The following is a 17239-nucleotide window of genomic DNA, read 5'->3' on the forward strand; positions in this document are numbered from 1 at the left end:
CTCGTCAAGTCATCATTAAAACTAATTTCACAAAGACAACGGCCTAGCAAAGATCTACCCGCCCGGAGCCTCGCAATGGCTAAGGCCGCCCCTGTTGAAACAAATTGAGTACAACTCTTTTGATTTAGTAATTTGTTTTCCGATACCTTCTTAAATCAGATTGACATTACAGCTATACTACTATTTACAACATTACCTAATTAGACACATAAGTTACGTAGAATTTATTAGACTTTATAATAGAACTGGAAGTTAAAAAAATCAGCGTCTCAATGCTGCAAGTAGATTACATTTCAAGTAAAACGTTTCTTTAAAAAATTCCTCCAGGGGCCTTGATAAGCATAATAGATGTACAAAATAGTTGAGCCAATATATCGGTTTTCACTTAAAAATAATAAGATTTGGTGTAGTTTACCTACTCGGAAATATATAAGTACATAGCTTAATTTCATTACCTACATAGTAGGACGAATACCTATAACTGCTGGTACCCTGGCACATATCTTTTAGTAATAACATTTTTATTTTAAATCTCTTAATGTAATTAAACTTAAACATCTTATTTCTTGTATTAATTTTTTTTTATTTTGGTAATAAAAATTGATAATCTAATGAAAAATTAATTAGGTACATCATTAGTAAAGTAATGAAAAAGACATTAATTGCTGTAGATACTATTTGTTGAAAGTCTGTAATCAATAATAAAATAATGTTTTACTTGGTGTTGTCTAAAGAAGAATAATTTACTCATTGTACTCGTAAGGGGCATAGTTTTTGTTGTCTGACTTATTTTCCTTGTTCAGAATATTTGAGACGTTAAAGCAGTCATTTTTGTGTTTTTCTTTGAGGCAGGGTCAGTTTCTCTACGTTTAGGGTCATAAGTCCTTTCATTCAAGAGTCTGCTAGTTTGTCCTTTGTACACTTGTTGAAATGTCCAATTTAATTTAAACAAAATTCCAGATGTGAAAGTTAATTTAAGTGTTTTGTTTTTATTGCAGGTGACCCATAGGGTTACGGGACGCGTTATGGCCCTTAAAATGAATTTGTCAGATTCAAATAGAAGAAACATGTTAAAAGAGGTACAGCTGATGAACAAACTGTCCCATCCGAATATCTTGGGTTTCATGGGGGTCTGCGTCCATGAGGGCCAGCTTCATGCCCTTACGGAATTTATAAACGGTGGTTCGTTAGAACAGTTGATCCAAGATCCTGATATCGATCTACCCCAATCCGTCCGGGTTTCCTTAGCGAAAGATGTTGCTAAGGGTATGGAATATCTCCATTCAAAGGGTGTCTTCCATAGAGATTTAACAAGTAAAGTAAGTAGAAAAGTCAAAAAAAAAGTATTTGCTTCTTCAAGGTCTATTCTATTTTTAAATATTTTTTTAATTAATAACTAACAGGTGCTTTTGGAGTTTTTAAACGTAATTAAGTGTTAATTATCTTTTTAACCTGGGCATGTAAGTTTTATTGCTAAAATTGAACTTTCGATTTTTATAATAGAATTTGAGAATTTACGTCGATTGAGTTTTATTCCATGGAATGTTTGATTTTAATTGTGAAAAGCTTTTTTGTTAATTTAATTACCCACGATCGTACATATAAAGTACTTTTGACTAACGTTTCCTGTTTAATTTTGAATTATTTGGAAGAGATTGATTGAAAATACATATGAATAAAAAAAAACAATAGGTTAACTTTTTGTTCATTTCTGTTAACTCAAAAAAAAAACGTTACGTTGTTTAGTATCACTGTTTAGTTACGCTTTAACCAAGGTCGTTAAATCAATGTCGTAATTAATCACTAATCAAACAATTAACAACACCTAATTAAACCTTATATTTGCGTTTTTTCATTTGTTTGGTGGCTTGGTTGATAAATGAATTATTTTCCGAATTTGATAACTATTGGCTTTTGATTTTACTTAATTAATAGTGTAGTGCCTTCTTATTACGATAATTTATTTACACTTATTAATTTGTAAGGAAATGAAGTAATAGGTTAAATGCAAATGTGTATCATTCTAGCTTCACGGGTAATAATAGAGAAAACGATAGAAAGAGGATTTGTAGATTTATAAAAAGCTTTTGACAATGTTAAATGGGATAAGATGTTAAATATATGTACTTAAAAATGTAGGGATGAGTTACAGTGATAGATGAGTGATACTTAGTTTGTATAAAAAGCAACAGGCAGTTATAGAGCTGGGGCTGCAACGTAGAGAAGTAAATATTAGGGAGTCAGACAGGGATGCACACTGTCATCGCTACTTTACGCGATCAACATCATTAACTGTAGAACTGTAGGGATAGATATATAGGGGCAAAAGATTAGTATGCTTAGATTTGCAGATGATATAGCAGTGTTAGCATCTGGCAAGGATGATGAGGTATTAGAAAGAATAGGAGAACAGAGGAAGTCTATAAGAAATAGGCGAAATAGATTGGTAGGACATCTTCTCAGGCATGAAGGTCTAGTCAGAGACATATTAGAGACAGGAATGGCATTTAGGAGGGGTAGAGGTAGACCTAGATTAAGGATGTGGGTTGTTCTAGTTTTAGGGAAATGCGAAGATTAGCTCAGGATAGGAAAGAGTGGAGGTGCGTGTCCGACTAGTCTTAGGCCTGACGACATTATGATGACGATGATAAAATGTAAAAAGTGTTTATCAAAAATCAAATTACAGGTACAAGTTTTAATTTTACTGGGTCGTGCTTGATGATCTTCCTTCGGTTAGTCCACCGATGGAGTCGTTTATCCAACGTTTCGCCACAGTTTCAGTTACTAAGTGTCAACCACATCAGCTGGTAAAACGCGGGATAAACGACTTACCGAAGGAGATCTAATCCTGGATCAGGACTATCAAGCCCCAATATCGAACTCTCTTCAAATAACTCAATTACTTAATAAATTATGGAGAATGGACATGTCACATAGGGCCCTCTCCTTCTGTACATGTCCATAAACAAGATTACTTTTTGTTTTTCTTTACTAACCGGGGGTTTCTTTTTTAGAATGTCTTAATTCGAAGATTCGACAACGGCGACTTGCAAGCAGTAGTAGGAGATTTTGGTTTAGCCGCAAGAATCCCCGATCCTCGAGGTAGTGTCAAGCTGAGTACCGTTGGGTCTCCGTACTGGATGTCCCCCGAATGTCTCAAAGGTCAATATTACGACGAACGATCGGACATATTCAGCTACGGAATCATCCTGTGCGAGTTGATTGCTCGTATAGAAGCCGATCCCGATATGCTACCCCGGACTGACAACTTTGGCCTCGACTACTTAGCTTTCATCGAATTGTGTGACCGAAACGTTGTACCTGATTTCCTGCAGTTGGCGTTCAGGTGTTGCGCCATCGAACCGAGCAAGAGGCCGTCGTTTACCGAAGTTGTGAAAATTTTGAGTGGTATTTATGCAGAACTCCAACACGTTTCTGAGAGGGAAGCAGCAAGACTGGCCACTTGTAATGCCAAAAGTGAAGAGCAATTAACTGGTTTGTCTTCCTTACAGTCATGCGTACCACATCGCAAAAGTAAGTGTAAAGGTTTCGTAAGTTACCCTTCAGCACTATCCATGCGCAAGTACAGTAGGGCATGTCATAAAGTCTTAAAAATTCTATTATTAGACACCTCTTATCTTTGAATTAAGAGCTCATTTTGGAGGATATTACTTGACAAGACATGATGTTGTTACTGTTTATCAAGTTGGAGCAAGAAATAAAGTTGCTCGCTTTCGTGGTGCCTCCTCTTGTGGACGTAAATGATACTGTTTTTATTCCCCGTGTAAGAGTATATAGATGTCCGTAAAAATAACGAATGGAGTCATGATTTCCTAAAATAGATTGTTTATTTCAAAATTGCAACTCATCCTACATCTCATTTTATTAACAGAGAGAAAACAATTATGGCTATCGTTACTTAAAATGTCTAAATGTTCAAGACTTATTAATAAAACTGCTGAACAAATGGACTGAATGTCAGAACTGTTTAATGGATTGCTTTTGGAAGTTTTTGACTCCAAAAATCACAGTTAAACGATATTATATCACAGGTGAGATTATTCAACTTCCTAAAGAGAAAGAGCTTCCAACATTGAAACAAAAACTATTCAGTTCATTTATTTCAACGATTACATTTTCCCCTTAGGATTAGAATTGTATTTTATTTTATAGTTTAACATTTTCTAACGCCAGTCGTTTGTCTCTTTTCAGGTTGGCATAGGAGGTCTTTATCGGAGGACGTTTCAATGTTGTCAATTTGTGCACATTCGACACCAAGTGAGAAGGCCCGTCGCCATGCGGTCACGATGAGCCGTCAAGACCCGCATTACAAGCCGCGCACGACTAATCCGTTCGCGGCTTTAGAGCAGTTACGAGGCGTGAGGAAGTTCATCGGCACGTCTTTGTTTTCGTCCTGTTGCGAGCTGCCGTCCCCGTTGATCGAATCCTGTGACAGTCCTCGATCATTGCCGAGCTCTCCGCCCGCTGCTCGGAAAATGGCACCACAAACGCCCCTTTATGTCGACCCGCTACTCATCAAAGGCGACTCCAGTACGAACTTATCCGAACTGGGCGGCGTTCATACGAACCTGCGCCGACGTGGGTCGTGCGAGTCCGGCTTCTACTCGAGCGTGGGCGAGTGCCTGTCTCCGAGCAGTCTGTGGGATAGTGGTACAGCTGTCAGTTCTCTCCGATCACTTGACGAGCTCGACCCGAATGATTTACACGCGCTGTGCAAGCGGGCGTCGTCCATTTACACGGATAGCAGCGACGACGTTTCGAGCGTTGCCGATCAGCAGCAGCAACAAGAATTACGACCTAACATATCTAGTATAGTAGAGTATTTCGAGCGAAAGGGAACTCCGTTACGTAATACGGGGGTAACCAAGAGCGGGCTGCAACTAAGCTCACGAATAGCCGCGTTACGACGGTCGTTGGAGAGGCAACAAGGGACGGGTTGCAACGGTCTCTTATCTCAAGGTTGTACGAATGGGTCGCAAGGCGCGTGTACCCAACAAAGACCTAAGTGTTCGAGGTTGGTGGTGTGCGAGGGGGCCGTTCGGTCCAAGCTGCCCCTGTTTGACAAGAAATAAAGCCAGTCTTCCTTTAAATATATTATATATGTAATAATTATGAACTGATTAATTTTAAAACATTTGTTACTTTCTAGTCAAACATAATTTTTCCGATACGGGCTGACAAACGGTATTTAAAAAAATCGAGGAGAGATAGACGTAGCAACAGCAAAACAAGAAATGAGTAGGAAGAGGAGACATAGAACAAGGCGATTGGTAATTATGATGATGAGGATGATAATGCTAAAATTTTTACATATACATATATTTTATAATTGACTGTAGTATTATTATTAATGGTGATTGTTCGGAAAGTATGAAGGCCCAGCCGACAATGATACCTCATGTCACAAATATCGCACTTTTTAGAAATAATAGCAAATAACTTTTTTGTGTTTCATTACAATTTAGTTGTAATAGCATACAAAAAAAAATGCAAACTTTATGGAAGATTTTAAAAAGTCCTTTTATGTGTCCTATAATTTAAGGGAATTATTTTGTGCAATTGGAATGTTTAATATTTTTTTTGTATATGACATTGACTCATCTTTTTCGGCTGGTCTGATTGAGAAACCGTACCTTTATTTTATACAACGTAATGTTTCCTATATTTGTGACAATCGCAGTCACATAAGACGCTCATGCAATACATATTAATTATAAAATGGTTATTTTAATTAAAAAAAGCAAAAACAATTAATTGAACAGTAAATTGATATTTTTTCAACTTTCCTTTTTTTTTTCTTTACAATTAAATTAAAATTGGTTAATGTCTTACTGTAAACTCATATTAATATATTATCGGTTTGTTGTATAAATAATTCAATCTGTGTTGTCCATATGCGTAGGAATTAAAAAGTAAAATAAATAGATTTATTAAGACTGACAAAAATAAACCATTGCAGCTACTTTTATTTATAACTATTATGATTATTGTTAATATGACCTGTATGGTAGTTTATAAAGGAAGAAAAGCGATTTTTTTAACAACATATGTTACAATGCGTTGTAATTTATGTCTATTTACTGTAAAAGGGCATCTAATTATACCCTCAGTATTTTATTTATGTCTTGGATCCAATTGTTATTTGAAAAAAAAATATTTCATTACGTTTGTCTTTTTTTTTTATTAAAACCGGTGCGATTAATGGTTTCATTAATCATAAAAAGAAAAGGAATTTGAAATAAAGGTGATATTTTTAGAAATGAGACTTATAATAAAATTTCAAATAATAATAATTATTATTACATACATATATAAACGTTAATATACAATTACAATAAAAAATAACAGCTGTTGTACATACCATCTACTTTGTATAAATTAAACGACGCTTTGGAAATTTATACGTTTGTAGGTCACGTTGATGAGTGATTTTTTGGTAAAACAGGCGAAGTTGCAACAACGGTCGACGGAACAGGAGGAACTGTGTCTGAGTTAGCAGCAGTAGAAATAACAGGTGCAGGGACCACAATTGGTGAAAATGTTCGCGATGTTGATGGAGAACTAGTTTGAAAAGTATTTGGTGGTAGTACAATCTTGGAATTTGATTTAGGAATGAGAGGCTGCTTGTCTCTAGCATCATGAGATTTGGATAGACGTTCACTAAGAGCCTTGAGTGCAATTTGTCTAAAACAGAGAAGATATATTAAAAGTAAGTCACAATGCACTCAATAAGTACTGAATATACCTTCTGCGTTCCATGTCATGCTGATCAACTCCAGGTATAGAAACGGTGACGCCAGTAGGGTTTGCCATGTCAAAACGTCGTACAACCTTTTTACAAAGTCCAATTTTTACCAGTGCCCCATAAGTAGTATTACTGATAACTGCAATTGGAGGTTGAACAACATTTGGAAAAAAACTAAAACAATGGATGATTAATACATAAAATTATATTAAAAAGCTACAACCTTGCAAATGTGAAATAGTCTGCCATATCTCCCCTACTACCATTACTGTGTCTCTGATAAAACCGTAAATACACCCAACTGACGATTAATCCACTTAAAAACATTGTGGGATATGTTCCTTCTAATAAACCCATAATCCACAACAAAAGTGATGTAAAAAATACACTGAGTGGAACATTCCTGTTACTCAACTTTCCCAAAGGGGTTTTAATTAAAATTAAATCGGGCATTATTTGTTTGACTGCTACAGACACTCCTGCAATATATCCAGCAAGTCCATGAATATGTATAGTGAATAATATATCTGGATCAAATGTACACATGTAGTTTATATAATAAAAGATTGTGCTTAAAATAGCTACTCCAAAATTGACAATTGCAAAGAACAGTAGCATTTCAAATTGACCCCATAATGGTTCTATAAGTTTTCCACATAAACCAACTGTAACTATATCAACAAGAACTTCCCAAAAATGTAATTCTAGAAACCAAAAGGTGAATACTGTCCAAAGCCAAAAGGAAGATGGCATTAAATATCCTGGAGTCACTGAGAGAACTTTTACTGCTTCTTTGGAAAATGACAAACAATATCCTATAATCACTACAACACACACAAGTTGGATTGAAGTACTTGTATTGCCTAAAAGTGCTCTAAACTGTTGATTAAAATAAGGGAGATTTCTCCCAAACGTTCTAAACATTGCCATTTCTTGTATTTATGATACATTTAAGAAATGTCAAAACAGTTAGGTTATCTTAGCCTTGGTTTATGATTACGAAATTCAAGCACTGTTATCGTTAGTGCGAATATTCGTCAGCCATAATTACAATCATAGATTAATAACAATTAAGTTTCATAAAAATATTATAAAAAATATGTAAACAATATCTGTTGTTAATGTATTTTTGTTGAAGGTGTTTAACCACAAAACCGTTTCAAAATATTAACATTAAATATTAATACGTGGTTTTTAAAGTAGTAATTATTTTAGGTGAGTTTAAAATATTTCATTACAAATATTTCAATATTTGATTATTTTGATCCCCTTGTTGAAACTTGATATTCAATAATAATATGTATAAAATGAACTGGCTTATTCATACAGCCTGAAAACTGATTATTTAATTTAATGTTATTACTGTTTCATCATTCACTAAATAAGAATTATTGATGTATATGCCTTTAATAAATTCATATAGACTAGTAGGTACAGTAAAATATAAAAAAATTTGTTAGCTTGTCAAACTTTAANTGTTAATTAAGGTGAGAGTAAAATATAAAAAATTTGTTAGCTTGTCAAACTTTAAAAAAAAAATTAATGTATACTATCATCGCTGATATCTATTTTATTCAATTTAAATAATAAAATTACAGATACGCATAGCATGGACACATACATGTATAATAGTATTAATTACTTACAATTAGTTTAAATGTATTTGCAATTCTATAAAGTTATAATATTTAAAAAGACCTTACTTTTACTGTGGTCATTTATCGATAATATTGTTGGCTACCAGTCCATTGTGGTGGTGCAGAACTGTAATCAAACTGTGCTGGTCTAGGTTGTGAAGGTGTAGTAGAAGCAAATTGTGTGGCTTGAGGAGTAGCAGAGGTATAGGCTGGATAACTAGTAGTAGCACTGTAAGCTGCAGGAGGTGCAGCATAATACTGAGTCTGCTGAGGAGGAGGAATGTGAATTGGAGGCATTTGTGTTTGTGTATAACTAGGTGTTGGCTGGTATTGCTGATAGTATGCCTGTGATGGCACTACTGTTTCGTGAACTATTGCAGGAGCTGAATCTTGTATAGGAACAGTTATCAGATTAGTTCGAACACCAGTACTTTGAGATGGTCCTGACAACTGGCGTTGCCGAATATTTGTTGCTATTGCAATGGGAGTTCTTGGGTCTCCAGCTTTTGGCCGTACTGGCGCCCTCTCCGGCTCAATAACTTCCATCGGTGGATTTAGATTTGAAACATGACGATGATTAATATGAGCCTGAAGATCTCGTTGAGACAGGTATGTCCTGCGACATCCTGAGGAGCCGTAACGAGTTCCACCATGTGTACACATAAAGACTGTACCTAAACCTGTCTGTTCAACGCGGGACACTTTTTCTAAACAACGTGGACATTGCTTCTGCTCTTGTTTACCACACGCAAGGCAAAACACATGCTTGCATGGAATCTAAACAGAAATATGTGTTTTATTTTCTACAATAATTAATCACCTATATCAAGACCAACCATTCTTCCATATATTAAAATTGGCTTTAAACATTTGTCACAGCAGTGGATCATAGGGTTGAGAACTTTCTCTCCCATTAGATTGACTTTATGATTCCAGTCTAAACGGAGCATAGGTTCTGGTGGCCCTCTGTTTATGGTAGTAAATGTTGGCGCCTCCAATTGGGAGATATCAGCCTCCAAGTCAACTAAGAGTTAAAAAAATAGGTTATAAATAGAAATTTTAAACCTTTCGCAGGAATTTACTTTTCGGAGCAACGTTTTCATTGTCTTCTGTTGTTTGTAATTCTTCGACGGTTTCTTGATGTTGAGGGTTATCGACTTCTTCGTCACTCTCAATCACTTTAATTGCTTTTTTTCCTCTTCCTCGTCCTCTACCACGGCCTCGTCCTCTTCCTCTGCCTCCTCGGCCCCGACCGCGGCCCCTTTTAGGTCCACTCTCGTCCATTTTATGTATTTTTTAATAAAATTATTTACCGCATATCAGCTGATTTAAGACTATTTGCGATTTTAAGGTTAGACTATATATTTAATAATAAAGGAGTGACGTCTGCTTCCAGTGACCTGTGACGTGCATATGCATCCTCGTAATTATAAAGTTTTGGTATTCTATATCTACAACTATTTGATCTTGTTTTATTTTATTTATTTGATTTTGTAGTTAATTAGGATAAGAATACATGTGATTGTATACACATTTGATAAGTCTTTTTTACTCCAGGTTAAAGTGGTATGTAAGGGATGCATAAACAGAAGCAGTGTGTTGCTGTTTACTGCAGGAAGGTTTTATGACAATGAATTGGTAAGTAACAACATTAATTCAATGCAAAATTAAAGATATAGATGTGAAATTTTCATTCAACAGTAATGTTTTAGGTATACATTTCAGAAATACCAAAAGCAGATTTGCAGAATTAAAGTAGAACTATGTTCTTTCTAATGTTACAGCTTTTATTTTAATTATTTTATAAACTGAAATAAAAACCGTATATATTTTGCCNTTACTTCAAATAAAATGAACAAAAATAAGCATGCAAAATAAAACTTGGTCATACTGAAACAGCCAAGGTCTACAGTGGTGTCTTTTGTGAACTACATATTCTTGATTTGCTGTTTTCGTCTTCACCTTGCAACATCATGAAGTTAATTTTCAACTGATAAATAAGAACAACAGGAGATTTACTGAAACAACATTTTGTGCTGTGGTATTCCTTCTGGATTTGGTCTGCATGTAACATCTGCAAACTTTGAAAAGTTACAGTCTACAATTAATTAAGGTGGGAATACTTGATATAATTAATTTTAATTGCTCTTTATTAATCTGTTACCACCGTATCTGTTTCAGATCGACGTTGGAGAAGACAAAGATGACCCCGCAGTTGAAATAGTTATTTATCTTGCATGCTCTATCTAAAAGAAGTAATTGATTAAGTTCATTTTATTCGAATTAAGTTTTTGGTTTTACATTGTTTTGTATTTTATTTAGTTGTAGTAGAACTAACGTGTTTCATTATTTATTTTTTAGTAATGGTAGTCTAACATGTTTCTTGCTTACCTCTTTGCTTAGCTTACTGCACATTCTTACTATTTTGCTTCGCATTTACCCCAAGCCTTCTATAAGATTCAATGTTTCCTTATAGTGTTGTATTCTCTTCTCAGCCTTGTGGGAGGAGAGAGGGCCGCCTCGAACAAGTCCCCTTGGCCGTAGCTTTTTAGTTGTTCTTAAAAGTGTCTCATACACTTTTCGCGAGTCACTCTAGCGTTACTTCCTTTCAGGCAGGGTACAGTGGGTTATCTGGAATAGGAGCAATAGGCGACTGCCCAGCTTGCCCTGGCGAAATCTGTCCGATCTTGTGTACCAAAACTATTAGTATTTGCCGTTAGTCCTGTTAATTTGCACTAGTTTCTTTCAGATAATGAGGTATTCTCTAAGAAGAAAGAAGACATCGTATTTTTTGCTTTTTATTGTATTTTCCTTGAAATTTCATTTATTTTCTTGTCTTTCTTTTACAGGTGCTATGTACTTTACTGTATAAACTGTTATATTTTTAAAATCCTAACCTGGGTTGATATTTAAAATGTTTCTATACTGATTTTTTGGTATAATTGTTAAAATATTTGTTAACGCTTTCAAAATTAATATTCGTTTGGGTGGATAGGGTGGGTAAAGAGGTGATGCGGAGGTCACAGAGGGTTAGGGGGGCTCTTTTCTCTCTAATCTTGCATTTCAATAATAATAATATGACAGTTCATGTATTATTTCTTAAATATTTTGTTTGTATTAATGTATTATTATTTGAAGTCCCTATCTGTTGATATTCATACGTTGTTTTTAATATAAATGCTATTAATTTGCAACAATAAATGTGTTATTGAACATATTTTATTTCATGTAATTATGTATTCAGTCATAAAAAAGGATGTAAAGAAATTATACAACTTCGGTACAATCCTTATTTTGTTTTTTCTTTCCTAATTCCACCTACCCCTACGAAAATTTTACTTAATAAATTGATAATTAATTTAAATATTTTCTGTTAAAACTTTCCGATTATTCCTGATATTTCAGTTAAAGAATTTTAGAACGTCCCTCGTATTTGACGTTCCTAAAGCGACATCTCCCGACCGATAGTCGAATATTATTAAATCAAGATTACAGGTTTCAACTATATTACAGATTTACAAATAAATTTGGATTTTAATATATACATGGGTGTATTTAAACCGAAAAATACCTAAAAAACACCGTAAATAATCATTTTTTGATAAAAATAAAGCAAGCCACAGCTAACTCTTATCATTTATTGATTAATTATCGATAATACATGGGTGGATTTTGCCCGAAAAAGACGAAAAAAATTCTATAAAATTTGATAATTTAGCAAAAATAAAGCAAACGAGAGCGTATTTAGATCATTTATTGATTAATCTTTGATATTGGATGTGATTTATTGAAGGATTCAGCAAAACTATTCTGCCAAAGTTCGATTTTCGTTCCTATACTTGAACGAGAAAAACCTAAAAAACACCATAAATAATAATTTTTTGGCAAAACTAAAACAAGCGGGAGCTCTTTGTATCATTTATTGGTTAATCTATATCATCAGTTATCATTTATCGATGAATTCAGCAAAAATATTTGGCAGAAGTTCGATTTCGGTTCCCAAAAACGATCGACAGGTAGCTATACATCGGTTATTTTTGGGAACCGAAATCGAACATTAGGACAAATTGTTTCTTAATTCGCCAGTAAATGATAACTGATATGGATAATTGATTAATAAATGATAAGAAGTAGCTGTGGCTTGCTTTATTTTTGTTCAAAAATGGCTATTTATGGTGTTTTTTACGTTTTTCCGTTCAAGGTAGCTCCACGTATATGAATGAAAATCGAAATCGAAAAGTAACGGAAAATTCAAAAGTTTTTTGAAAAAGACCCGATGCAACTTATGCTCTCCTAATACAAATGTTGAAATTTATGAAAATTTTCAGTTTTGAGCCAAATACGAGGGTTAGTCGAAAAGTAATGGAAAATTCAAGTTGTTTTTTGAAAAAGANTTGAACGGAAAAACGTAAAAAACACCATAAATAGCCATTTTTGAACAAAAATAAAGCAAGCCACAGCTACTTCTTATCATTTATTAATCAATTATCCATATCAGTTATCATTTACTGGCGAATTAAGAAACAATTTGTCCTAATGTTCGATTTCGGTTCCCAAAAATAACCGATGTATAGCTACCTGTCGATCGTTTTTGGGAACCGAAATCGAACTTCTGCCAAATATTTTTGCTGAATTCATCGATAAATGATAACTGATGATATAGATTAACCAATAAATGATACAAAGAGCTCCCGCTTGTTTTAGTTTTGCCAAAAAATTATTATTTATGGTGTTTTTTAGGTTTTTCTCGTTCAAGTATAGGAACGAAAATCGAACTTTGGCAGAATAGTTTTGCTGAATCCTTCAATAAATCACATCCAATATCAAAGATTAATCAATAAATGATCTAAATACGCTCTCGTTTGCTTTATTTTTGCTAAATTATCAAATTTTATAGAATTTTTTTCGTCTTTTTCGGGCAAAATCCACCCATGTATTATCGATAATTAATCAATAAATGATAAGAGTTAGCTGTGGCTTGCTTTATTTTTATCAAAAAATGATTATTTACGGTGTTCTTTAGGTATTTTTCGGTTTAAATACACCCATGTATATATTAAAATCCAAATTTATTTGTAAATCTGTAATATAGTTGAAACCTGTAATCTTGATTTAATAATATTCGACTATCGCTCGGGAGATGTCGCTTTAGGAACGTCAAATACGAGGGACGTTCTAAAATTCTTTAACTGAAATATCAGGAATAATCGGAAAGTTTTAACAGAAAATATTTAAATTAATTATCACTTTATTAAGTAAAATTTTCGTAGGGGTAGGTGGAATTAGGAAAGAAAAAACAAAATAAGGGTTGTACCGAAGTTGTATAATTTCTTTACATCCTTTTTTATGACTGAATACATAATTACATGAAATAAAATATGTTCAATAACACATTTATTGTTGCAAATTAATAGCATTTATATTAAAAACAACGTATGAATATCAACAGATAGGGACTTCAAATAATAATACATTAATACAAACAAAATATTTAAGAAATAATACATGAACTGTCATATTATTATTATTGAAATGCAAGATTAGAGAGAAAAGAGCCCCCCTAACCCTCTGTGACCTCCGCATCACCTCTTTACCCACCCTATCCACCCAAACGAATATTAATTTTGAAAGCGTTAACAAATATTTTAACAATTATACCAAAAAATCAGTATAGAAACATTTTAAATATCAACCCAGGTTAGGATTTTAAAAATATAACAGTTTATACAGTAAAGTACATAGTACCTGTAAAAGAAAGACAAGAAAATAAATGAAATTTCAAGGAAAATACAATAAAAAGCAAAAAATACGATGTCTTCTTTCTTCTTAGAGAATACCTCATTATCTGAAAGAAACTAGTGCAAATTAACAGGACTAACGGCAAATACTAATAGTTTTGGTACACAAGATCGGACAGATTTCGCCAGGGCAAGCTGGGCAGTCGCCTATTGCTCCTATTCCAGATAACCCACTGTACCCTGCCTGAAAGGAAGTAACGCTAGAGTGACTCGCGAAAAGTGTATGAGACACTTTTAAGAACAACTAAAAAGCTACGGCCACGGGGACTTGTTCGAGGCGGCCCTCTCTCCTCCCACAAGGCTGAGAAGAGAATACAACACTATAAGGAAACATTGAATATTATAGAAGGTTATAGAACTAAATAAAATACAAAACAATGTAAAATAAAAACTTAATTCGAATAAAATGAACTTAATCAATTACTTCTTTTAGATAGAGCATGCAAGATAAATAACTATTTTAAATTGGGGTCTCCTTTGTCTTCTCCACCGTCAATCTGAAACAGGGTGATAACAGATTAATAAAGTGCAATTAAAATTAATTGTATAAAGTATTCTCACCTTAATTAACAGTAGACTGTAACATTCCAATGTTTGGAATTGTAAAATGCAAGCCAGATCCAGTAGAAATGCTACAGCAGAAAATAAATCTCCACTTGCTACCACGCCTTGGTTGAAAATTAACTTCATAATCTTGCAAGGTAAAGATGAAAACACATCAGGAATGTTTTCCAGGAATGATACCCTTGTAAACATTGCCTGCTGCAGCAGCATCAAAATTAGCATCTACTCTCTCTCATTCGTTGGCCATACTGTAGAAATGAACAAGAAAACCAAATTAATTGCAGTTACAATGAAGAAGTGAAATGAAATAAATAGCAGTTAAATACATGTATAACAGTAAATTTTGTAGTGCTAAACAATGCATTAACAATAAGCAAAGTAGGTACCTACTCACCTATGCCCAAAAATTAAATATTTAATAAAATTGTTTTCTTATTTTCCTTAATATTATTAATAAATTTATCTTCTCATATTAGAGGCAAAATATATACGGTTTTTATTTCAGTTTATAAAATAATTAAAATAAAAGCTGTAACATTAGAAAGAACATAGTTCTACTTTAATTCTGCAAATCTGCTTTTGGTATTTCTGAAATGTATACCTAAAACATTACTGTTGAATGAAAATTTCACATCTATATCTTTAATTTTGCATTGAATTAATGTTGTTACTTACCAATTCATTGTCATAAAACCTTCCTGCAGTAAACAGCAACACACTGCTTCTGTTTATGCATCCCTTACATACCACTTTAACCTGGAGTAAAAAAGACTTATCAAATGTGTATACAATCACATGTATTCTTATCCTAATTAACTACAAAATCAAATAAATAAAATAAAACAAGATCAAATAGTTGTAGATATAGAATACCAAAACTTTATAATTACGAGGATGCATATGCACGTCACAGGTCACTGGAAGCAGACGTCACTCCTTTATTATTAAATATATAGTCTAACCTTAAAATCGCAAATAGTCTTAAATCAGCTGATATGCGGTAAATAATTTTATTAAAAAATACATAAAATGGACGAGAGTGGACCTAAAAGGGGCCGCGGTCGGGGCCGAGGAGGCAGAGGAAGAGGACGAGGCCGTGGTAGAGGACGAGGAAGAGGAAAAAAAGCAATTAAAGTGATTGAGAGTGACGAAGAAGTCGATAACCCTCAACATCAAGAAACCGTCGAAGAATTACAAACAACAGAAGACAATGAAAACGTTGCTCCGAAAAGTAAATTCCTGCGAAAGGTTTAAAATTTCTATTTATAACCTATTTTTTTAACTCTTAGTTGACTTGGAGGCTGATATCTCCCAATTGGAGGCGCCAACATTTACTACCATAAACAGAGGGCCACCAGAACCTATGCTCCGTTTAGACTGGAATCATAAAGTCAATCTAATGGGAGAGAAAGTTCTCAACCCTATGATCCACTGCTGTGACAAATGTTTAAAGCCAATTTTAATATATGGAAGAATGGTTGGTCTTGATATAGGTGATTAATTATTGTAGAAAATAAAACACATATTTCTGTTTAGATTCCATGCAAGCATGTGTTTTGCCTTGCGTGTGGTAAACAAGAGCAGAAGCAATGTCCACGTTGTTTAGAAAAAGTGTCCCGCGTTGAACAGACAGGTTTAGGTACAGTCTTTATGTGTACACATGGTGGAACTCGTTACGGCTCCTCAGGATGTCGCAGGACATACCTGTCTCAACGAGATCTTCAGGCTCATATTAATCATCGTCATGTTTCAAATCTAAATCCACCGATGGAAGTTATTGAGCCGGAGAGGGCGCCAGTACGGCCAAAAGCTGGAGACCCAAGAACTCCCATTGCAATAGCAACAAATATTCGGCAACGCCAGTTGTCAGGACCATCTCAAAGTACTGGTGTTCGAACTAATCTGATAACTGTTCCTATACAAGATTCAGCTCCTGCAATAGTTCACGAAACAGTAGTGCCATCACAGGCATACTATCAGCAATACCAGCCAACACCTAGTTATACACAAACACAAATGCCTCCAATTCACATTCCTCCTCCTCAGCAGACTCAGTATTATGCTGCACCTCCTGCAGCTTACAGTGCTACTACTAGTTATCCAGCCTATACCTCTGCTACTCCTCAAGCCACACAATTTGCTTCTACTACACCTTCACAACCTAGACCAGCACAGTTTGATTACAGTTCTGCACCACCACAATGGACTGGTAGCCAACAATATTATCGATAAATGACCACAGTAAAAGTAAGGTCTTTTTAAATATTATAACTTTATAGAATTGCAAATACATTTAAACTAATTGTAAGTAATTAATACTATTATACATGTATGTGTCCATGCTATGCGTATCTGTAATTTTATTATTTAAATTGAATAAAATAGATATCAGCGATGATAGTATACATTAATTTTTTTTTTAAAGTTTGACAAGCTAACAAATTTTTTATATTTTACTCTCACCTTAATTAACA

General features: G+C 34.1%; 4 protein-coding genes and 1 long non-coding RNA gene across 8 annotated transcripts in view; 2 read left to right on the forward strand and 3 right to left on the reverse strand.

The window, feature by feature from the left end:
- The window catches only part of LOC108744955 (dual specificity testis-specific protein kinase 2), a 31251-nt gene extending 24731 nt beyond the window's left edge, over positions 1-6520 (forward strand). Inside the window, exons 2-5 of the mRNA XM_018480948.2 lie at positions 999-1319; positions 3015-3534; positions 4213-5291; positions 6434-6520. Of these exons, the coding sequence (XP_018336450.1) occupies positions 999-1319; positions 3015-3534; positions 4213-5093 (1722 nt within the window). The 3' untranslated portion in view covers positions 5094-5291; positions 6434-6520. The remainder of the gene's footprint in view (positions 1-998; positions 1320-3014; positions 3535-4212; positions 5292-6433) is intronic.
- On the reverse strand, positions 5005-7791 carry LOC108744956 (transmembrane protein 115). 3 transcript variants are annotated; one of them, XR_001939032.2, is made up of 4 exons: positions 6987-7783; positions 6767-6940; positions 6383-6705; positions 5005-5075 (listed from the first exon to the last, which is right to left on the reverse strand). XR_001939032.2 is itself a non-coding variant. In XM_018480950.2 (3 exons), the coding sequence occupies exons 1-3, from the start codon at positions 7694-7696 to the stop codon at positions 6435-6437; spliced, it is 1152 nt and encodes a 383-aa protein (XP_018336452.1). In that variant the 5' UTR covers positions 7697-7791; the 3' UTR covers positions 6334-6434. The 3 variants fall into 3 exon arrangements, 2 of the variants coding, with proteins under 2 accessions (XP_018336452.1, XP_018336451.1); XM_018480950.2 differs by lacking the exon at positions 5005-5075 and having other exon boundaries at positions 6334-6705; positions 6990-7791; XM_018480949.2 differs by lacking the exon at positions 5005-5075 and having other exon boundaries at positions 6334-6705; positions 6987-7782.
- A 522-nt stretch (positions 7792-8313) lies between these two features.
- LOC108744881 (E3 ubiquitin-protein ligase Hakai) lies at positions 8314-9794 on the reverse strand. Its single transcript, XM_018480838.2, has 3 exons — positions 9486-9794; positions 9240-9427; positions 8314-9180 (listed from the first exon to the last, which is right to left on the reverse strand). Exons 1-3 carry the CDS (start codon positions 9685-9687, stop codon positions 8485-8487), a joined length of 1086 nt encoding a protein of 361 aa, XP_018336340.2. The 5' UTR covers positions 9688-9794; the 3' UTR covers positions 8314-8484.
- Positions 9795-13705: 3911 nt separating this feature from the next.
- On the reverse strand, positions 13706-15675 carry LOC112906789. 2 transcript variants are annotated; one of them, XR_003232598.1, is made up of 4 exons: positions 15639-15670; positions 15441-15581; positions 14763-15013; positions 13706-14698 (listed from the first exon to the last, which is right to left on the reverse strand). It is a non-coding gene; the product is annotated as an uncharacterized LOC112906789 (long non-coding RNA). The 2 variants fall into 2 exon arrangements; XR_003232597.1 differs by having other exon boundaries at positions 15441-15675.
- A 26-nt stretch (positions 15676-15701) lies between these two features.
- LOC112906788 (E3 ubiquitin-protein ligase Hakai-like) lies at positions 15702-17168 on the forward strand. The gene is made up of 3 exons (XM_025981707.1): positions 15702-15996; positions 16055-16242; positions 16302-17168. Exons 1-3 carry the CDS (start codon positions 15795-15797, stop codon positions 16995-16997), a joined length of 1086 nt encoding a protein of 361 aa, XP_025837492.1. The 5' UTR covers positions 15702-15794; the 3' UTR covers positions 16998-17168.
- The last annotated feature ends 71 nt before the right edge of the window (positions 17169-17239 follow it).

The sequence above is a fragment of the Agrilus planipennis genome, unplaced genomic scaffold, assembly GCF_000699045.2.
Source record: "Agrilus planipennis isolate EAB-ADULT unplaced genomic scaffold, Apla_2.0 scaffold42, whole genome shotgun sequence".
Taxonomy (NCBI): domain Eukaryota; kingdom Metazoa; phylum Arthropoda; class Insecta; order Coleoptera; family Buprestidae; genus Agrilus; species Agrilus planipennis.